Source organism: Salvelinus fontinalis, chromosome 16, assembly GCF_029448725.1.
Source record: "Salvelinus fontinalis isolate EN_2023a chromosome 16, ASM2944872v1, whole genome shotgun sequence".
Taxonomy (NCBI): Eukaryota; Metazoa; Chordata; class Actinopteri; order Salmoniformes; family Salmonidae; genus Salvelinus; species Salvelinus fontinalis.
This window is the reverse complement of record NC_074680.1, coordinates 8,077,850-8,101,739: the sequence shown is the minus strand read 5'-3', so window position 1 is coordinate 8,101,739 and position 23,890 is coordinate 8,077,850. Positions and strand designations below refer to the sequence as shown.

General features: G+C 44.0%; 1 protein-coding gene across 4 annotated transcripts in view; it reads left to right on the top strand.

Annotated features, from left to right (window-relative positions):
• asap2a (ArfGAP with SH3 domain, ankyrin repeat and PH domain 2a) overlaps positions 1 to 23,890 on the top strand; it is a 96,272-nt gene that overhangs the window by 10,141 nt on the left and 62,241 nt on the right. For all 4 annotated transcript variants that reach the window (XM_055864287.1, XM_055864286.1, XM_055864289.1 and 1 more), the window contains exon 2: positions 17,594 to 17,666. In XM_055864287.1, the coding sequence (XP_055720262.1) occupies positions 17,594 to 17,666 (73 nt within the window). The remainder of the gene's footprint in view (positions 1 to 17,593; positions 17,667 to 23,890) is intronic.

The window sequence follows — 23,890 nt, the reverse complement described above, 5'->3', positions numbered from 1 at the left end:
AAATGTATTAGTGAGAAAATAAGAAACTGCCCTTGATAGTGACACTGCTCTTGAAGATGCTTTACGTATAGGCCTCACAGCCTTCGCCAGAGCTTTGACGAAGGCCGTGAGGCCGATACATAAAGCTTGTTTTTTTCTCATTTTATTCAACTGTTACCATGCACCTGTAAAAAAAAAAGATAGCTCAGATGTGCGAGTGCCTTTTATGATTTTTTTTATACAGTTCCAGTCAAAAGTTTGGACACGTAGTCATTCAAGGGTTTTTCTTTATTTTTACTATTTTTAACATTGTAGAGTAATAGTGAAGACATCAAAACTATGAAATAACACATGGACTCATGTAGTGTCTAAAAAAGTGTTAAACAAATTCAAATATATTTTAGATTCTTCAAAGTAACCACCCTTTGCCTTTGACAGCTTTGCACACTCTGGCATTGGGGAGTTACACCATTGGGTTGGCCTTTCCCGAACCCGAAAAGGCGAGTCGTGTGTCAACTGAAATATGACATGCCAAACCGCGCTTCTTAACACCCACCCGATTAACCCGGAAGCCAGCTGCACCAATGTGTCGGAGGAAACATTGTTCAACTGACAACCAAAGCCAGCCTGAAAGTAACCCCCCCCCCCCCCCCGGCCAAACCCTCCCCTAACCCGGACGACGCTGGGCCAATTGTGCGCCGCCCTATGGGACTCCCGGTCACGGCCGTTTGTGACACAGCCTGGAATCGAACCCGGATCTGTAGTGATGCCTCAAGCACTGCAATGTAGTGCCTTTGACCGCTGCGCCACTCTGGAGGCCCATGGTCGTATGTTTTTAAATGAGTTGCAGCTTTCTCACTTCTGTTTCTCCTCCTCCACCTTTACTGTGTGGTTGACTACACCTACTGGAGAAAGCTGTGTGTGCAGGAGTGTGTCTTTTTGTTCTCTTGTGTGTATCCGGGTTTTGTGTGCCCTCGTTCAAATGCATCTGTATTTGAGTGTACGTGCATGTAATTGCGTGTTCGCATCCAAGGTAACTAGAGTAGCTGCCGGCTTGCCATTGAGTGACTGCACCCCTGCTGTGATGCCAATTGGTCGGTCTGACGTGGCAGGTGAAGCACATTGAAAGAGGGCACCATTAAGGAGGAGGAGGTCTGTCCACCTCAGCAGTTACAGTAATGGGCTCTGCCGTTGCAGCCTACTCCCCAGAGTCATGGCTGCACATAGAGGTCTGGTTAATGATGTCTCTATCTGCCCCGTTTAATTCCTCACCCCCCCCCCCCCCCAGTCTTGCTCCATTTTCCTGAAATATGACTTGCAGCAACAGCTAAGAGGTAGCGTGTAGCTTCTGCAAAGACTTCCAGGAGTGACACTCTAGTGTGTACTTCAACTGCCACCGTCAGGAGTGGGAGGTTTGAACACAGTAGTGAAATGAGTGTTGGAGCACTGTGCGTCAAGTCTCTCACATGGCATACAGGATTTCTCTTCTTTCACACAGACCAGGGTGGTGTAAAGTAAACCCTATTGCAAAAACACTGCTTCCCAGGCCCAGCAGACTCCCCCCCCCCCCCCCTTCTTTTCAGGGTGTTTGTTTTGACTTTAACATCTGGTGCCTCTATAAAACTTGGATTAGAATCAAGCCCCCCTCCTACCACCAATGAATTAGATAATTACCCCAGACTGCCTCCTTTTTTTGGCACTGTCTCAATTCGTGTCAGACTGTTTCCTTGTCTGACTCCAGCATGGCGGGATTGGGGGGTGGAGTCAGTGACGTGTAATAAATTGACACCAGACGGGAACCAGACATGTGTTGTGGGTGTCCCTCCCTACTCCCTTCCGTGATCCTCAGCAGTTCAAAGAAGGTGTGGCGGCGAGGTTGACCGACTAGTCTGAGGCCAGACTACGAGAGCTGGCTGTGTGGGTTAAGAAGTGCCAACCCCACACAACTGCTTTGTTTTCTCTGGGTGGGAGTCGCGGTGGGGTTCCGGCTGCTCGATATTCGGTCATCAAATAGTTCCGTGACAAGAACAATGAGTCAGGGCCGTCCCTGACACTATCCGATATGCAAGCATCCAGGAATGCTTTTTATTCTGTGTAACTAATCTAATCCTGGCATTCTGATTAGTCTCTTCCACTCTGGGAGTGAGAGCATATTGTCAACATATCTTTCTCATGTCCCTTATTGACCAAAACATGTTCTCTTTTTACTCTTCTTGCCCAGTTCCAACTCCCCTGGCCTTACGAGGGCCTTGGAATCAGCTGTGGACATGAAATATGTTTGCCTAGCTACTCTAAGTCATTGCTTCGGCCAAATGATATGCCACAACCACGGACGTTAGTTTCTCTTCCACAATGAGTCTGGGTCTAAGTTTACTCCCCTATGATTCCTAGAATGGATATACAGTACCATCAAAAGCTTGAACACACCTACTCATTCATGGATTTTTCTTTATTTTTACTATTTTCTAAATTTTATAATAATAGTGAAGACATCACAACTATGAAATACCACACATGTAGTAACCCAAAAATCTAAATATATTTCACACACTCTTGGCATTGTCTCAGCCAGCTTCACCTGGAATGCTTTTCCAACAGTCTTGAAGGAGTTCCCACATATGCTGAGCACTTGTTGGCTGTTTTTCCTTCACGCTGCGGTCCAACTCATCCCAAACCATCTCACTTGGGTTTAGGTCGGGTGATTGTGGAGGCCAGGTCATCGGATGCAGCACTCCATCACTCTCCTTCTTGGTCAAATAGCCCTTACACAGCCTGGAGGTGTGTTGGGTCATTGCCCTTTTGAAAAGCAAACGATAGTCCCACTAAGCGCAAACCAGATGGGATGGCGTATCGCTGCAGAATGCTGTGGTAGCCATGCTGGTTAAGTGTGCTTTGAAATCACAGAGTGTCACCAGCAAACCCCCCCCCCCCCCCCCCCCCCCCCCACACACACACACACACACACACGCCATCACACCACCTCCTCGATGCTTCACGGTAGAACCACACATGCAGAAATCATCTGTGAAGCATTTATTTGCGCTGAAATTTCCGAGGTGCAATTAATTCTAGTGTTCTTGGAATGTTCCGTATTGCCTAACCTTCCTGTCTTAAAGTAATGATGGGCTGTCGCTTCTTTTTGCTTATTTGAGTTGTTCTTGCCCTAATATGGACTTGGTCTTTTACCAAATAGGGCTATCTTTTGTATACCACCCCTACCTTGTCACAACACAACTGATTGTCTCAAATGCATTAAGAAGGAAAGACATTCCACAAATGAACTTTTAACAAGGCACACCTGTTAATTGAAATGCATTCCAGGTGACTACCTCATGAAGCTGGTTGAGAGAATGGCAAGTGTGCAAAGCTGTCATCAAGACAGAGTGGATATTTTGAAGAATCTCAAATATAAAATCTATTTTGATTTGTTTAACACTTTTCTTTTGGTTACTACATAATTCCACGTGTTATTTCATAGTTTTGATGTCTTCACTATTATTCTAGAATGTAGAAAATAAAGAAAAACCCTTGAATGAGTAGGTGTGTCCAAACCTTTGACTGGTACTGTGCATCCTAGATTGTCTGATTGGTTAGCGAGGCTGATGGGTTGAGCCAGAACACAAGTGAGTAAAGCCAAAGACAGTACAGTATGTATATAGGCAGAAATTCCTTCTCCAATAGAAGTCCCAGATCACTCCTGTAGGCAATGTCATGGCGACGTTGACTAGCTCATGCACAGAAACATCTGGTCTAACGGGCGTCTCACGCTGAACTGCGCATGTGCAGGCCATCAAACGAAAGGCACTTTTTATGATATAAAGTTGTTTTTGACAGAAATGAAAACGTGTCAGTTTGTCACTTTCACAAGGTTGTAGTAATAACATGTTCAACTACTTCAGACATTGGCTCAAATGTAGGTTGTACCTTTTTTTAAGAAAATGTACAACTAAGGAAGATTTTATTTATTTTTCTCATTGACTTCTCAAACCCTTGCCTGTTTGGTCTCTTTCGCAAGTGTTCCTGGAATTCTCGCGATGTTGCGCTTCTGGGTTTAGAAACTCTGTAGTAAAGTGACGTTTAGAAAATGTGTCATTGGCTTCGATACTCTGATTGGTTAGAGATGATCCAATCCCTGAATACTTTGTTTTCTACGAAACCCTTCATTTTTGTTTTCACCGCAAACAACTTAAGTGATTGCAGTCTCAGACTTGATGTATGTAGCGAACGATAGCAGCAGAAGGATTCAGTTTGTGTCTCGGTAAAAAAAAATATATCTCTGGGTTTTGACCATCTCTTTTAAACAAAACAATCTAGCCAGTGTGATATCATTGCCTAAAAATACACATACATTTTAAGGAAACTATTTCAAAAAAATCTATTGAAATGTACACCAAACCCACGAAGAAACACACAATGGCTGCACTATGAAAAACGCATGAAATATGAATGACCCTCCCCAGCTAATTTATCGCCATGTTTTGGATTGGGAGACCTTGGATAATGTAAGGCAAGTGATTTAGGTATAAGGCCTTGCCTCACCTTGCCTCACCTTCCCAGCTCTGAGCTAAACCAGGCCCAGACAGCAGATGTGGGGGCCTGTGTTGGTCAGCCATTCTGGGGTCAATGTCTGGCTGGCAGGAATTGGCGTTTTTCTCCGGTTATGGCGGTGACGCTGACAGGCAGGAGGGAAGTGGGATGGTAGTGCAGCCAGAGAGGATGTTAGTGTGGTTTGGGGAAATGGGTTCGCAATATGGTCACTTGGGTTTACTTGTGAAGGCTTTAAATAAGATCTGTGTCCATCTTTTCATATTATCTTAACCCTCTCTGTGTCCTGGGAAGTATTAATGGGACTCAACTGCCCCGGTGACGACCCTACAGGCTCAATGGTGTTAGTCTCCAGATTGGAGAGAGCCAGATGGTGCCTGATGTCATGAATTAAGACTCATTATTTCACTCCATCTATTCAACTCAAGCAAGGTCATCGTCAATACCAGCAGAGGAACTGAAATCTTCACCCCCCCCCCCAAAAAAATACTTTGTTTATCATCTGCGAAATGTGCTGAGTTTCGTTTAGTGTTTTATCTTGGAGCAGATTCTGACATAATCTGCGTGGGGTGTAAGAAGGCCCAGCATTGTCCTACCATGCTATGGTACAGTGGCCAGTTGTGGAAATCCCCTCTTGTTCCCTACTCTTCAGGTTAAAAGCCTCTCATTTTAAAAACGGCTGCTTCAAACAGCAAGACATACAAAAGAACGGCCTAGATCATTGTGAACTGTGATTATTTGTATTTTTTTTCAGTGCTTGGAACGGCGAATGCCTCTGAGGATGAATGCTTCTGAGCGAGGGAGAGTGAGTGTGGGAGAATGATTGAAGGCTGTGTTGTCGTGTTCAGCCGGGCTTGGTTTATGACTCCGTCTGTCCCCGTGCACTCGCCCAGTTTTCCTGACCGAGCACTCTCTCCAGATTGAAAGTGTCTGCTGAGGCATGATGCTGGTTGATGGGCTATGTGTGTTACATGCTGATGAGCTATGATGGGCTATGTGACGTTGATGGGCTATGTGTGTTACTGCTCGCATTGCAAAAGACATTTACACACGTTATTCAATGGTTTCATTTAAAATGCTTGCGCAGTTCTGCGTAGCTAGGCGCTGAAATAGAACTTGGTTCTATTTTTGACGCTTGTTGCACTGCTAGTTCCACCTCTCTCATCTCCTCATTGGTTTTTAGGAGCATCTACAGTGCATTCGGAAAGTATTCAGACCCCTTGACTTTTCCCACATTTTGTTACGTTACAGCCTTATTCCAAAATGGATTAGATTTTTAAAAAATCTCATCAGTCTACACACAATGCCCCATAATGACAAAATGAAAAAAATAGTTTTTTTTAGAAATGTTTGCAAAAATGTTTTTAACCTTATTTACGTAAGTATAGAGACCCTTTGCTATGAGACTCGAAATTGAGCTCAGGTGCATCCTGTTTCCATTGATCATTCTTGACATGTTTCTACAAATTGATTGGAGTCCACCTGTGATAAATTAAATTGATTGGACATGATTTTGAAAGGCACACACCTGTCTATATAAGGTCCCACAGTTGACAGTGCATGTCCGAGCAAAATCCAAGCCATGAGGTCGAAGGAATTGTCCGTAGAGCTCCGACACAGGAATTTATCGAAGCACAAATCTGGGCACGGGTACCAAAAATATTATGCAGCATTGAAAGTCCCCAAGAACACAGTGGCCTCCATCATTCTTAAATGGAAAAAGTTTGGAACCACCAATACTCTTCCTAGAGCTGGCAACCAGGACAAACTCAATCGGGGGAGAAGGGCCTGCGTTGTCTTGGCAGTTTGCTTAGGGTTGTTGTCCTGTTAGACTGGGGCTAAGGTTCACCTTCTGAGGTCCTGAGCGCTCTGGAGCAGGTTTTCACTTTGCTGTGTTCATCAAATCAAAATGTGTTGGTTCTTTATATGTATGTAGGCAGTCAAAAGTTTGGATGCAGCTACTCATTCAAGGTTTAACGTTTTTTTTCTTCTTCTTACGTTGTAGAATAATAGTAAAGACATCAACTATGAAATAACACATATGGAATCATGTAGTAAACAAAAAAGTGTTAAACAAATCAAAATAGATTTTTCTTTTTGAGATTCTTCAAAGTAGCCACCCTTTGCCTTGATGACAGCTTTGCACACTCTTGGCATTCTCTCAACCAGCTTCATGAGGTAGTCACCTGGAATGCATTTCAATTGACAAGTGTGCCTTGTTAAAAGTACATTTTTGGAATTTCTTTCTTTCTTAATGTGTTTGAGACAATCAGTTGTGTTGTGACAAGGTTTGGGTGGTATACAGAAGATGGCCCCATTTGGTTAAAGACCAAGTCCCTATAATGGGAGGAACAGCTCAAATAATCAAAGAGAAACGACAGTCCATCATTACTTTAGAACATGAAGGTCAGTCAGTGCAGAAAATGTCAAGAACTTCCTTCAAGTGCAGTCGCAAAGACCATCAGGCGCTATGATGAAACTGGCTCTCATGAGGACGGCCAGAGGAAAGGAAGACCCAGAGTTACCTCTGCTGCAGAGTACGTTCATTAGAGTTAACTGCACCTCAGAAATTGCAGTCCAAATAAATGCTTCACAGAGTTCAAGTAAGAGACACATCTCAACATCAACTGTTCAGAGGAGACAGACCTTGTGGTTGAATCAGTGTGAATCAGTGTGAATCAGACCTTCATGGTTGAATTGCTGCAAAGGAGCCACTCCTAAAGGAAACCAATCATAGTAAGACACTTGCTTTGGCCAAAACATGAGAAATGGACATTAGACTGGTGGAAATCTGTCCTTTGGTCTGATGAGTTCAAATGTGAGATTTTTGGTTCCAAATGCTGTGTCTTTGTGAGACACAGAATAGGTGAATGGATAATCTCCGCATGTGTAGGTCCCACCATGAAGCATGGAGGAGGAGGAGTGATGGTGTGGGGGGCTTTGCTGGTGACACTGTCTATTTATTTATTTAAAATTCAAGGAACACTAAACCAGCATGGCTACCACAGCATTCTGCAGCAATACGCCGTCCCATCTTGTTTGTACTTAGTGGGACTATCATTTGTTTTTTAACAAGACAATGACCCAACACACCTCCAGGCTGTGTAAGGGCTATTTGACCAAGTTGGAGAATGATGGAGTGCTGCATCAGATGACCTGGCATCCACAATGACCTGACCTCAACCCAATTGAGATGGTTTGGGATGAGTTGGACTGTAGAGTGAAGGAAAAGCAGCTAACAAGTACTAAGCATAGGTGGGATCTCCTTGAAGACTGTTGGAAAAGCGTTCCAGGTGAGGCTGGTTGAGAGAATGCAAGTGTGCAAAGTTGTCATCAAGGCAAAGGGTGGCTACTTTGAACAATCTCAAAAATAAAAAATAAAATAACACTTTTTTTGGGGGGTTAATACATGATTCCATATGTTTTATTTCATAGTTTTGATGTCTTTGCTATTATTCTACAATGTAGAAAATAGTAAATATAAAGAAAAACCCTTGAATAAGTGTGTGTCCAAACTTTTGACTGGTACTGTATTTAACAGAAATTATTGTGTGTGTAGTGAAATGTGTGTTCCTAGCTCCAACATTGCAGTAATATCTAACAATTCACAACAATACACACATCTAAAAGTAAAATGGAATTAAGAAATATATACATTTTAGGACGAGCAATGTCAGAGTGGCATTGACTAAAATACAGTAGAATAGAATACAGTACTTACATATAAGATTAGTAAAGCAGGATGTAAACATTATTAAAGTGACCTGTGATTCCATGTATATAAGGCAGCAGCCTCTAAGGTGCTAGATTGTAGCCAACAACTCAAGTCAACAACCTGATCAACTCTATGCGAAATTAGATGTGTCACGCTGCATGAGGCAAATGGTGGTCACACCAGAAACTGACTGGTTTTCAGATCCACGCCCCTACTTTATTTTTTATTTTTTATAAAGGTATCTGTGACCAACAGATACATATCTGTTTTCCCAGTCATGTGAAATCCCTAAATTAGGGCCTAATTTATTTATTTATTTAAATTGACTGTTTTCCTTATATGAACTGTAACTCACTAAAATATTAAATTGTTGCATTTATATTTTTTGTTCAGTTTAGTTCATCCCTCAGTTTTGCACTTTTGTGTTTAGCAGAGTAACATTCTATCCTATCGAAAGGCACCAAATGTTGCTGGTTCGAATCCCCGAGCCGGCAAGGTGGAAAAATCTGCAGTTCTGCCCTTGAGCAAGGCATTTAATCCCTGCTCCCTAACATCTGCTCCCTGGTCGCCGGTGACGTGTATGTTGATTAAGGCAGCCCCTGCACCTCTCTGGTTCAGAGGGGTTCGGTTAAATGCGAAGACACATTTCGGTTGATTGCATTCGGTTGTGAAATTGACTAGGTATCCCCTTTCTCCCTGTATACAATTTTCTTTAAGGCTACCCATCCCAGCCCCCCATCTGCTCTGCATGGCCACAGAAGTGAAACCATGGCCAGACACCTTCCTCTCCATCGAGAAAGCATGAATATGTCATTGTCTAGCTCATAGAATTTAGGCTATCCATTGATCCATGAAAGACAAACAATGTGACTTCATGAACTCCACCTTTTGTGTTTTGTGTTTAGGAGTCAACAGACCACAACAATTTAGCCTCGCCGAAGTTTGTCCAGAAAAACGCAGTGTGCACATTCATTTGAGGCCTATGTAAATAACGTAACTCACACATGCCCAGAAAAGAGAGGATTCTCTCTCCCCCAAAAAAATGCTAATCAGGTCACCCTCCATGATTGTCCAACCCTGCTAAAATCTCTAAGCCACCTAGGTGAACTAGAGTAGGTGAAGTAGAGAGTTCACTCAAAATGTTAAGACGCGTATTCTTCCATGTATAGACACACTGTTTTGAATCAAATCAACTGTATCTATTGAACTTGTCTGATGCTTTAAGCACGCTGTTTGATTAATTAATGATGACACACAAATGACTCGAGGGAGCCAGAGATCAAGATAACCTTTTCCTAACCCTCTTCACGCTGTTGCTGGCCTTCGCAGATTCTGCCGTTATGCTCCTGAAGTTGCCGGTAATAGGATACACCAGCGGTGGGCGACCTTTTCCATCTGGAATGCTAATTTATCTGAACATTTCTACCAATCTGCTTGCCAGTTATGATTTTCATATGCACATTTTTGTGAACAGTCATTTCATTTATAATAGTCTTTGTATCTCAAAATCATTGTCTGTGGTTTCTACATTCTATCTAAATTAAAATGTATACAAATCTAAAAGTAACTTTTATTGCCATTGCCAACTATGTAATAATAACCTACATAAAGCCAACACATAAAAACATTGCAGCCTGCAGGTAGAAAATATCCTGATTTAAACATTTTTTAAAAATCTATAAATTACATTGGCTACACATGGCCTGTTTACAACACTCTTGAAACATTTAATCAACTATCAACTGGGTCCGTACAGACACCACTGTAGGCTATTTGTGCAAGGGATTAGAAGTCATCAGGTATCCAAGTCAAGCACTGATAAGAAGTAATCAGGTTTCCACTGGATCAGAGCATGCCGTTTTTCCCTTTCCTGCTGAGTGGTTATCAAAGGGAGAGAGCTGTAAATATTGTTCAAATACATTGAGGAACTATTGTCATTCTCAATGGATGTAAAAACAGACTTTGTTAACTTGCTGTTTGGGGTGATGGAAAAATGACTTTGAGAAGCTCCAGCTCATTTGTGGTGGTGAGTTAAGACATTCAGAAATACCATCAGACATCCCCAAATGGGCACATTTTAGAGGCCTACACGTGCTGGCTAGGTAGACTAGTCCTATATATTTGTAATCAGGTGTACGTCTTTTCTCACCATTGATAGGAGCGTTTCAATCACAAGTTGATGAATAAATTGATAAAACTCATAAATGAAATAAACAAACTTGTTTCTCACAAATGTAGCATAGGTTGTCCTGCAAAACACTTCTTCACTCTGACAATGAGAACAAATGCTAAATGACTAGTAGTAGTAATAATAATATATTGTATGCATTAACAGAAATTACTGTAACGAAACAAATTTTGCAGATTAGAAATGATGGTAATAAATGGTACATGTAGGCTACGATTAGTGATGTATGTCATGGGGACTTGATGGACATCAAACAATGCACACAATGAATACCCACGAAATGGTGGGAGAGAGCGCATTCTGGAGAGAGACGTGCCTTGTGCATCCGAGCCACAATCCCCTTATTCTTGGACTGGGGCAACCTCGTGGCCTCAATGGATTAGTCCTCTGAGACAGCGCAAATCAGATCGGTGTCTCGTGTGCCATGGAGGGGGGGAAAAAACCATCTATTTGCGACTGCTCTACAAAAAAAGAGTAGTTTTCAATACAGACCTCTTTTGTAATACAGTAGGCTTTTCCATATAAGGCACCAAGACCTTGTGAAAGTTGCACGGTATACCCTTAATCTTGTAATGAATCGCATCTAGTGATGCATAACTTGACATTTCTGCCATCATTTGTGACATTGTGAGAGGATATCCAACCTTCCAATTAATAGCAATGCGTTTCTTAGCCACTGTAAATTCGAAGTTACACAGTTTCTTCTGAAAAGTTGCCAATATCAACATTTCCAAGCAAACAAAAACAGGGAGAAGGGGAATCTGTAGACATGCTGAGATAAAACATGTTCTTTGCCAGAATTCAGACAGCCTTCATGATCACAACATATCATGCAAATACTGTATGTCCCCTTTTTGTGTTTTACACTTCCAGTAGAGGAACATCATTTCCGAGTGCATGATATTCAGTTTCACTGGCATATAGGATGTTCTATAGATGGTTTTAAACTGCAGTAATTTGTCTGAGATTATATGAACATGACGGGGAATTCAAACATATCTGTATGCATTCATCATCAATGTTGTGTACTGACTGCACCGTGACAGTAAAGTCTGTAGAGCTGTTTTATACCGTGTAGGTGTGAAAAGTAGGGAATCAAATACAATTTTATTTGTCAAATGCGCCAAATACAACAGTGAAATGCTTGCTTACAAGCCCTTATCCAGCAGTGCAGTTTTAAGACAATACACCAGAAAAAGTAAGAGATAAGAATAACAAATAATTAAAGATCAGCAGTAAATAACAATAGCGGTGCAAATCATCTGGGTAGCCATTTGATTAGCTGTTCAGGAGTCTTATAGCTTTGGGGTAGAAGCTGTTTAGAAGCCTTTTGTACCTAGACTTGGTGCTCCGATACCACTTCCCATGTGGTAGCAGAGAGAACAGTCTATGACTAGGGTGGCTGGAGTCATTGACAATTTTGACACCGCCTGGTATAGAGGTCTTGGATGGCAGGAAGCTTGGCCCCGGTGATGTACTGGGCCATACCCACTACCCTCTAATGCCTTGCGGTCAGAGGCCGAGCAATTGCCATACCAGGCAGTGATGGAACCCGTCAGGATGCTCTCGATGGTGCAGCTGTCAAACCTTTTGAGGATCTGAGGACCCATGCCAAATTAGCTACGGAGCTAGTTCATTCTCTTCAGACAGAACTTAAGCCGAGAGCGGATGAAACATTAGCTAACATTACACTACTAGCTCAGCACTGGAAATAAATATATTTTTTCCTGTTAAGTCAAATCAGTTACCTTGCCAGCTACATCAGTCAAATAAAGAGTAGCCAGTTTCTGCTTTGCTTGCTTTAACAACTCTGAGAAAAAGTGCAACACAGAGACAGCAGCACCGTGCTGGTCAGAAGCTTTGCCTTCACACGGCTTGTCCGCATGCTCTGTTGTGTCCACACAGTGGCTGAAACCCGAAAAACAGCCTAGCCGACCACTCTGAGGTGTCTGGATGGTCCTAAAGTACACCGATGCAGCGTTTTTGTATCACGGTGCAATGATAAAAATGGGAGGGGGGGTCAAAAAGAAAATGTTGGAATGTGGGGGGGTCATGTCCTCCCCCGTCCCCAGTGAAAGTTGCACCCCTGATGGGTCCTCATGAGCACCACTGAAATTAGAAATATGTCTATGCTCTAACAAGCCACCACTTCCTCCTCTGTTGGCTATAATTTCAGTACCAACATTCTGTTACAGGAACACTGGTGTTATTGTTCGGAGAATACAAGCTAACTAGAACCTTTGTACGCCATACACATCAACAGTGTAATATCAGGATGAAGTAAATAACAAGGAACATACAGTAGAATTACATGATATCAAATTTTATTAGTCACATGCGCCGAATACAACAGGTGTAGACCTTACAGGGAAATGCTTACTTACGAGCCCCTGCAGTTAAGAAAAATATGGCTAAGAGATAAAAGTAACTAATTAGTAATTAAAGAGCAGCAGTAAAACAAAAAAATATATATATATACAGGGGGGTGCTGGTACAGAGTCAATGTGCGGGGGCACCGGTTAGTTGAGGTAGTATGTACATGTAGGTAGAGTTAATTAAAGTGACTATTTATAGAAGACAACAGAGAGTGGCAGTGGTGTGGAGGGAGGCAATGCGAGTAGTCTGGGTAGCCATTTGACTAGATGTTCAGGAGTCTTATGGCTTTGGGGTTGAAGCTGTTTAGAAGCCTCTTGGACCTAGACTTGGCGCACTGCTACCGCTTGCCGTGTGGTAGCAGAGAGAACAGTCTATGACTAGGTGGGGCTGGAGTCTTTGACAATTTTTAGGGCCTTCCTCTGACACCGCCTGGTATAGAGGTCCTGGATGGCAGGAAGCTTGGCCCCAGTGATGTACTGGGGCACTACCCTCTGTAGTGGATTGCGGTTGGAGGCCAAGCAGTTGCCATACAAGGCAGTGATAAACTAGTCAGTGTGTGTGCAACGTCATGACATCAGGATGCTCTCAATGGTGCAGCTGTACTACCTTTTGAGGACCCATGCCAAATCTTTTCAGTCTCCTGAGGGGGAATAGGTTTTGTCGTGCCCGCTTCACAACTGTCATGGTGTGCTTGGACCATGTTAGTTTGTCGGTGGTGTGGACACCAAGGAACTTAAAGCTCTCAACCTGCTCATCTGCAGCCCCGTTGATGAGAATGGGGGCGTGCTCGGTCCTCTCTTTCCTGTAGTCCACAATCATCTCCTTTGTCTTGACCACGTTGAGGGAGAGGTTGTTGTCCTGGCACCACACGGCCAGGTCTCTGACCTCCTCCCTATAGGCTGTCTCGTTGTTGTCGGTGATCAGGCCTACCACTGTTGTGTCATCGGCACATTTAATAATGGTGTTGGAGTCGTGCCTGGCTGTGCAGTCATGAGTGAACAGGGAGTACAGGAGGGGACTGAGCCTGCACCCCTGAGGGGCCCCTGTGTTGAGGATCAGCGTGGCGGATGTGTTGTTACCTACCCTTACCACCTGGGGGCGGCCCGTCAGGAAGTCCAGGATCCAGTTGCAGAGGGAGGTGTTTAGTCCCAGGGTCCTTAGCTTATTGATGAGCTTTGAGGGTACTATGGTGTTGAACGCTGAGCTGTAGTCAATGCATAGCATTCTCCCATAGGTGTTCCTTTTGTCCAGGTGGGAAAGGGCAGTGTGGAGTGCAATAGAGACTGAGACTACATTGTAAGATGTTTATTGATAGGCAATGCATTTGGTACAGAGTATGATTTGACCAAGTGACAACCATGGTCTAACAAGCTCATCAAAACAATGTTCAAGAAGTTGGGCTATTGTATTAGTAGCTAGCTATATTGCCATAAAGGTATTGGTTTACATTCTAGCTAGTGCCCATCACTGACACAGGCAATAGTTGCTTTCCTTGGCTCCCTACAAAAAGCTTTAGGGCCAACTGTTATATTGGTCGTCTAATAGCCATTGGGGATACTTGTAAACATTTACAGTTAAGTCCTTCCAGCTGTTAGCTAGGTAGCTTGTTAGCTAGCTAGCTAACTGCATTTCGAGCTAACTACTTACTACCTAACCTTTAGTCTTCAGATAATTAGGTTATCAGAAAAACAGCTGAGTGGTAGCTAGCTAGCTAATTACATGTACTCTTATGCTTGAAACAACTTTGGAACCAATTGTCCAAGGTATCATATTGTTACCGGTAGCTAGCTAGCTAGTTGGCTTTATTGGTCCAGTGAGCAGGTTAGTCAGCCTCTAGCTTTGCCGGTAAAACTCCAGTATTACTGCTAAACTAATTCATCTTTGGTCATTCAATTCCGTTGCAGAAGTGGGAGGAGGAGAGTGGATGGTCCGTAACCTTGTCGTAGCTACAGTTCGCTGTGCTCCTTAGCGATTGGCAAAGCTACTCTTGACCCTGGCTGTTTGGTTTGTTTACAAATCGTGGATTGTGTACTGTGCCATAGACTGTATGGGCTATGCAAACATAGGACGGTGGAGATGTGCACACTCAATTAATCATTATTTACATCCGCCATGTGTCGGTTTTAGGAGGGTGGAACTAAACAAGCATTTCTGCACTAGAACAGGAATTAGGTCGAAATAGTGGCGGTAACTTCCTCTGGACGGGGCGTTTAACTAACTCCGTCACTGCTTGGCGGCATCATTCTCATGGAAAGAGGAACTGGAAGTCAATGAATATCCAAGTCCCAATGTTGCTGTATTCTTAGGGAGGGATGAGGTCAGCAGAAATGCTTTTAGGGCATTATCACGAAGTAGCCTCTCCAAGGTTAGGTCAAATATATACTGAAGGAAACAGATACCCATGGCTGGAAGGAGAGTGCAGAGTGATATTGGATGGCTCAAAAACATTTTACAACCACATATGGCATGGCGCAAAAACATTTTACAACCACATATGGCATGGCGCAAAAACATTTTACAACCCTGTATCTCATGTTACTCTTTTAAAAGGGGGATCCTGTTGTTGAACTTTGGATCCAGAAAATAATTGATTCATCACTTTGTTTCATAGCTTGCTTTGAACAATACCTCCAGTGTGGTTGAAAAGCAGAGTTCCAGTATGTGTGGGAATGAATGCAGATGGTCCAGAATCCAGATGGTCTCTGTGGGGCTAATAAGGTTTTGTGTTTATCTGAGTCATGTATATTTTACGCTAGACTGTCTCATGACTCATATTTGTACAGTAGAACGGTGAATGGGAAACTCTTGGCACCAAATTACAACAAGGCAGCATACATCTTAGGAAGGGTGGTTAGGAGAACTCCATCGATGTCGATGACATTTGGATGTTTGTCTGACATCAGTTGGCTACAATTGCAGCAAAGAATTGCTGGCCACTGGCTAAATCAGTCAGCTGGAGCACAGTATGTTGTGTGATAGATGCTTGTAGACTGTCTTAGGAGAATCTTAGAGGGCTTGTGTTGTGTGACTCTCAGCTAGTGGTGGGCAGGGAGCCAAGATTTAAGTAGGAGAACCCAGGTGGCGATCTCGTTAGCGTCAGCGCTTGTGATGAGTCATTCTGTTCAGCTAATGAGACAGTGTTTTTAGCTTTTAAGTTTATTGTTTCTCTCTCTCTTTCGGAGGAGACGGGAGTTAATCGCCAGGATCAAAATGACTATTTGATGAGCTCTTATGAGAGATGGCTTCCTTCTCTCCTGATAGAACGGGTTTGTAGGGAATGTTTAGAAGTGGGATGTGGATTTAAAGTCAATGATGTTCACGTAATAAGCTCAGTGGCATCGTAACCCGGGGCAATGCTTCCTATTGTCCAATCTCAGAGGTCAAGTTAAGGTCAGCGGCAGCCCTGTTTTCAGAATTCCACTCACTGACATGTTTTCATCTTGTTTTCCACTTTCCAAAATGGACCCCCCCCCCCTAAATTGTAGGATTCAACAAGTTGTAGCCTATATTTAACCACTAGTCTATGGTCGTGCTCAATAAGCGTGGGTGCTCAACTGTCTTCTAAATCTCAATTCCTCTCTTTATTATATCTTCTCTGTACGTAAGAAGTCTTTAGATATCCCTACGCCCACCTTGTCTCCTTCAATTTGTATGTAGGTGGCCTTCCCTGTGTCAGCAAGAGGCAACCACTGAACAATGTGACTAAGCACATTGTCAGCTCTCACCCACTCCGTGAAATTCAATACCAACAATAACAGATCACTTCTCGGGGATTTTTTACAAATATAACGCTGATTTAGGCCTAACTATTCTCTCTCATGGCTGGCATGGTAGCAAGGGGGAATACTGTGTATGTTTATCTGTGGCAACTGAATGGAGCCGCTGTGCCTTTCACTAAAGTAGATTCAGACTGAGGCAAAGAGAGGGGGATAGGATCTGTTGAATTCAGTAATATTGGGAACAAGGGCAGAGTGGCGCCGGCTGGACTTTCTTGGTGAAGCACAAAACTCATTTCCCAAATCCCCCGGAGACCATCCAATCGTGGGTTGGTACAGTGGTGCACTGTCTCAGCTGGAGTCAGAGTATGTGTGTACTGTAAGTGCATTAGCGTCTGTGTGTGTGTGTGTGTGTGTGTGTGTGTGTGTGCGCGCATCTTACAGGAACGGCTTTTTAGTAGTGCGAGACCTCATCAGCCTGACCTACCTCCATAACGGAGTGGCTCCACCTATCTGGTCTGTATGGATGCCTCTGAACTCCTCTCTCTCCCCCTTTACACCACACTGGAATTCAGTTGGGCCTATTTATAGCATCGTCCTGAATAATGAATCACCTGCAGTCAGGAGGCTGTTCCCTTCCTCCTCGCACGCACACACACACACACACACACACACACAGATGCAAATCGCACACCTGCTACCCAAAGTCACGCACATATACACTTTAAAACACACCTGCTACCTACAAACACACACGCATACAGATAGTAGGCACACACTGACACACCTGTGTCCACAATGGCTTGTGGCAAGATAAACGCTATCAATGCCAGAGATGAGGGGGAAAAAAACTCTATCCTCTAGAGAACGTTAGGAAACAGAAGTTGCCCAGAGCTGACAACGTGCCTCGAACAACATCATCTCATCCAATATTACCCGCGGGAACGATTCAGACATGTTAGTAGGCAAGGCAACACGAATGCTACAGAATGTGTGCCGCATGGCTTTCATTGTGTCCTTGAACTGACACCAACTGGACTTCCTCTCCCTCTCTCTCTCCTTCCCTCCCTCCAGGCGCTGGATGTGGACCGCAGCGTGCTGTACAAGATGAAGAAGTCAGTCAAGGCCATCTACACCTCGGGTCTCGGTGAGTCAGAAAGGTTAACACTCATTTGCAGTCGCAACACCATACCGCTCCCATCTGATGAAAGGTCAGCGTTCAGGGCCACCTGTGACAGTCATCACAGAAACTCAATAAGCTAGTCCATGTACCTGCTCAGGCCGTGGTGGGGTGTGTGTGGGCCAGGGTATGACAGTGTTTAGGGTCGGTGTGTTTTTCCGTCAAATGAGGGGAGAGGATGGCCTCTGTTTGAAGATTTATGGCCTTAACTCCATATGTTCTCCAAACACACGGTATGGAGAAGAGAACAGCAATGCCGACTCCCTCTGTCAATGCTTAATACGGTAGGGTTTACACTGAGGAATCCATATCTACTGGAAGATGGCCACTGGTAGACTGGCTTAATTAGTGTGTGCTTGTTTTGGGTGGGTTGCAAGTGTGTGTGCACGGAGCTCATCAGCATGCTCACTCTGGCTGGCTGTGACAGTGTGGGGTGTTTCCAGCGCCTTGTCTTTGGGCTGTATGACAGGGTCCTGCTGAGAGCGTATGGAACGCTTTTCTCTCTCTTTGCTGAGCTGGGCTTTTTTGGGAACACTGCTACCTCTGTTCAAGGGGGGACAGCTGTCTACCCCAGACCTTCGAGGAACAGGTGTACCAGGGAACACCCTTTGTGTGAGTACTTGTGAGTGTACGGGGGCAAAAGGGTGGCAGTGTTGCGCTCTTCCCCACTACACTATGCTCTAATGGAGTTCCAAGCACTCATTTCATCTCCTTCCTCTCTTCCCGGTATCCTGAAATAGTGCCTTTGTGTCACTCAACAACATTGCAGATGTGCGTTTTGTGTATGTGTATACAGTATGTGTTGATGGCTCTGGTAGGCATTTTGACTCTTTTACCAGTTGGTTACTAGGCAACATGCATAATTTGCTGTGGTATCACCCTCAATGGAAGGATTTTCATAGCGGGTAGAATTCATGGTGTTGGCTGAATCCTCTCAAAAATAAGGGGCTTAAATTCTTTAAAACCACATTAAGTGTTTAAGCACTTTCATTAAGAGGCTTTATGGACCTCCTTAACACTGACAATCTTAATTGTTACTTCGACAACAGAATTCAGTACAGAAAACACACTATAAATTCATCTCGTTTCTGCCATTCGTTTTTTTAAGGGAAGTTAGAGATTCAAATTGTATGTAAATTTGATGGCTTTGTTAGCGTGTAAACGTAGCTGGGAAGTTGGAGATTAAAATGTAATGTAAATTTGATGTCTTTGCTTGCGTGTAAATGCAGCTTGTGATTGTGACTTACAATTCCCCTAAGGTGCCAGTACAAGCCATTGCCCCTTTGAGAAACGTAGTAGGGGTGTAACTGAACTGCATAGACGTTCAGTACAGTAATAGTCAGTGCATAACGGGAAGGTTTCGATAACATAAAAAAAAATGTTTTATTGTCACCTACAAGGTGCAGAGAAATGTTTTAGTGTCGACCATAGTAGTACGGCGCCCCTGGAGTAAATTAGGGTTAAGTGCCTTGCTCAAGGGCACATCGACAGATTTTCCACCTTGTCGCCTCGGGATTTGAATCCCCAACCTTTCGGTCACTGGCCAAGTGCTCTAACTGATAGGCTACCTGATTTGAGTGGCGTTGGAGGCCAGCTGTAAATCCGAGTCCTGGTGACGTGAGAGATTAGTCTCTCCTGAAGGCTTTAGTCTGTGATCCTCACAGATCAACCTCTACTACTGGTTAACCTCAGGCCTCAGAAAACCAAATAGTCAAGACATCAGCACCCAGGTTTATTACACCCCTGTCAGCTCTGCTCAGCTGTCAGACGTTTTACAGCTATGTTAGATACCTGTAGGTAATGTAAGGGCTACAGGGGTGTGTCGTATTCAGTAACTCTGGACTTATTGTCAGTAAGACCTTTTCAAGTAGTCTTGTTCATTTCACGAGACGGAAGTGTGAAGAATGCCGTGGAAACATCGAAGTAGTTGTACTGCTCTGGTCATTGACGTAAGGGACTATTGTGAATTAAGAGATGTTCTGAAGTCGTCGCTCACATTTAGACTTGAATCTGTCCTCGACGTTCCACTATCGTGTTCTTTCACGTTGTGGTTCGCTGCTTGTCGTCATTCATCTAGACGGGCCCTTTCTGAATGTACCGTCAGTCAGAAGAAGAACAGAGGTTGATTGATTACATAAGAGGAGAACTTGGTGACCTTCCAGTCTTCCTGAGAATGAATGCTGTGAATTTAAGACTCTTTTGCTTTAGCAGAGCTGTGGGAGTTTACATTTTCTGGCCCTTCTGTGTAGCAAAGACCTTTGTCAGTTCCAATATGAATAGTGAAAACGTGTTGCTGGGCTTGTTAGCATTAGTGCTAAAGTTGGTTCCAATGCTAGCTATAATATTTAGTGCTTGTTTCAGGCAGAAAGTACCCTTAGAACAGAAAGTACCCTTAGGCATAGAACCTAACCCAGTCCCTCCAGGATTCTGTGCTCCAATTTTTTCACAAAATCAACAATTCCCCACATATTATGCAAGGACTTGCAAATTTGACCAATCACTGCATTAAAAACCGCCAAATCATTGCAATATTTTAGCATAAAAATTGACCCACTACTACAGTACAAAAAGAGGGCTAGCAAATTCAACCAATCACTGCACTTTTACCTCATAATGTGGTTCAATCAAGCCACATGTCAACAAACGTTTTCCCTTGTCAGCGTATTTATCACAAATTGGACAAAATTATTGCAAATGTCAGAATTGCTGCAGCAAAATCAAGGATCTTTGCTGCAAATATCACAAAAAATCCCTGTGAAATCCTGGAGGGACTGCTAACCTTGACCATTAAGAAGAATGTAAATGTAAGACATTTCAACAGCTGGTCATCATTGTCAGTGAGATTCTGTGTTAGTATTTTCCAGTCAGGAGGTCAATGCAACTTTTGAGTCTGTGCTGCTTGGTATTCTAATGTGGGCTAGAGGCACTGAACTGAACCTAGACATCTCACCCAGGTTCCCTTCCCTACCCACAATCTTAGTCAGTTGCCTGGGCTTCACTCTCCTTTGGTGAAATATTCATCCCTGGCAGTTGGTGCGAATTGGGAGAAATCTCTCTTTGCTCTGTAGCTCTTTAAATCTGTGTTGCTGCCTGCCCTCCGTAGCTTTGGCAAGCTGCTTTCTGAGAGAACTATTCTTGTCCATTCGACAGCATAGCTGGCTTCTCATAACCACGACCTTCACATGCCCAGGTTTGTCATGTTATTTCATACACAAAGTTCATGTCTCGAAGACTCCTGCTCCAGACTCTTGCCGTTTGGACGCTGTATTAGCTTTTGACCTGACCAGGCCCTCCAGCAATACTGACAAGCTGTTTTATCTCGGTCTCCCTCTGCCTCTCCATCACTTCCTCCCTTCCAATCAGGCAGGCAGTCAGTCAGGCAGGCAGTCAAGCAGGCAGGCAGGCAGTCAATCAGGCAGGCAGTCGGTCAGTGACAGTAGAGCAGAGAAGATGATGCGTGTCTCCTTCACCATGGACACAGCCATCCTCCTGGAGGACAGAGACCCAGTGGAGAGCCCGGTCAGACTGACAGAACTGGAGCAAAGCTTCCCCTTGCCATGCCACATGGCTTCCCTGGTGTCCATGTCTGCCCATCACTGGGCCTGCAGATCTGTCACCCTATCACTACTCTATTGGCCCACAGGCGAAAATAAGAAAAACATACTTTATTCAATCCCCAGAGTTTTTAATCTGGCTGGTTTATATTCAGACACAGCTGTTGGTCTAACTGATGGTGCTTGCTGTATGCACTGCTGTGCCACTGGGATAGATCTGTTTTTCTGGCTTAACTTTGTCACGATGAGCCCATGGCTCCATAGGCAGGCATCACACCCATGATAATGAGTACACAGCTACTTAGTACTCGCTTGCATACACGTGTTGTAAACAGTGAGGAATATACCATACATTATACATACTGGAAGCACATTCACATACTGTAGATACGGACACACATGAACTCATTTGTCATTCCCCTTGCAGTCTGGCTTTTTTCCATCACAAGCCACACACACACACACACTTTATCGCCAAGCTGCCAGGTAACGGAGGGAATTAGGCTTCCAGAAGCACTATTGTAACGATACTGTGGATGGATGTGTACGTGTTTGAACTGCAGGTAGAGCCCCCTGAGAGCCACAGAAACAGCAGGACAGCCATAACACCCATTTTACGCCTCTGTCCTCTCTCACTGAGCTCTCCCCTAACGACGACCCCTCTCTCCTCCACTCGGTGGTCCTCTGGGTAAACCTTAACGGCCAAATTGTGAAAAGGGTGTTAAGTCCAGCAGTATTTATACAGCCTCCATGGACAGTGTGGTCCTAAGCTGGAAATAGATAGGGATGTGGACATAGTTTGTCCGTGCTGAAACCTCCAGCAGAGTGAGTGGAGGAAACAGAAGCTAGGCTACTATCTGTTGATTAAACAGAGAGCTGTCTGGTGGAGCGGAAAATGCTGGAGTAACAACACCCCACCACTCTCCTATGCTGTTAGATAATCCACAGCAGGGACGTGTGTGTATTACGTTTGTTGTTGCTACAGTTGGTGTGCTTTTGTATGCATTGAGTTGTCAAAGAACTGTGTGTCTGCCTGTGTGTGGATTTTCAAAGAGCTTTCTATGGGTGAATTGCGTCACCTCTCCTCCCTCCTTTTCAAGATTCCCATAAAACACGGGGCCACCATGTCCTGAGGGCCTGCCACAGACAGGAACCCAAGCCATTCCCTCGATTTCATCCACAACAGCAGAACCCAGCCCTCCATGTCATGTTATCACTGACTATCCCTGGCTGTGACGGAAAGAGACGAGAGGCAGTGTAGGAATGCACTGGGGGGTGGCGTGTACACACACACTCCGACACACAGTACACTGACGTGCCTATCTGCTGGGGTTGCATTACAGTAAACAGGAGACTAGCCTTGTGGACTTTATGCCGGGTGTTTTCTGTCATGGGTGGATAGTTGAGGCACTGAGAGGCCCTGATCTCGGGTGTCACTTCAAAACAAAAGCCCAGGCGGTGCCCGCTGGCGACACACAGGCCAGGGCGACCCACAACAAAGCAGCTGGGTTTGCTGCCTAAACAGTGTGCGTGTGTTTGAACATGTGTGTTGTAGCGTCAGCCACCTATGGCCAGAGGTGAGCAAGGGCAAATAAAACAGCAACCCGTAGGGAATTCAACGGTAGGTCCCATTCAGGTAACTTGACTAGATTGTGGGTTCTCTAAAAGCAGGGAAAATTGTCCTTCAGTAGACATTTTGTCTTTGGGATTTGGGTTTTAAAGCTTTAAAAAAAAAAAAGGACTTTCAACTCGCTTGTTAAATCTATGCCTATGAGCTCAGAGGACTCCAAACGCAGTGCTTTTCGTTCATGTTTATCTTGCAGTAGGATTTTTATGATCTGCTGGTTCTAGGCATGATTCATCCACCTTGATCTTATTGCATCACCATAAGAGTTGCTTGTAGTTTTTCAATTTCACGTGTGAACACGTTAAAAGTTGGACGTGTGTGTGTGGCAGTCTGTCTGGACAGATGCGGTGCGATAATGTGTTCCGCTGAGTCATTCTCTGGGGGCAGATGCCTTGGGGTGTCGATACTCGCACTCCTCTGCATCTCTCTCTGTGTCTCTCTCTGTGTGTGTCTCTCTCTCTGTCTCTGTCTCTCTGTGTGTGTGTCATTCTTTCTTTTTCCTCTACTGTATCTCTCTCTGGGTCGTTCCACCTCAAAAAGCACAAGAAAGAGGATTTCAACACTCACCTTCTCCGATTGTTCTGAAATAATTTCCGTAGTTGAAAACAGATAAGATTCAGTGTTCCTGCAACATTATTTTGTTGAAAAATAATTTGATCTCTGCGAAATGTAGCTAATTGAGTGCACCTACATTGGCCATTTTTAAATGATAGGATTCATATAATATTCAATAAATATAGTACTTCTGATTTGGACCCTAAACAATGAGTAAGACATGAGGAGTCAAAAGTCACCTACGCACATCCCATGCCAATCCCAACCCAACAGCGAGTATACAGTATCGCTTCTCTGTCTGACAAGTAGTATGGAGGTATTTCCCATTTGTATATCCTGATATTACCAGGTTCTGACTATTCGATGGCGCTGCTCCTGTTATTGGGTGGATTTGTGCCACAAATGCTAAAAAGTTAGCATTTGAAACAGTGACCAAGTAAACAAAACCCAAGCAT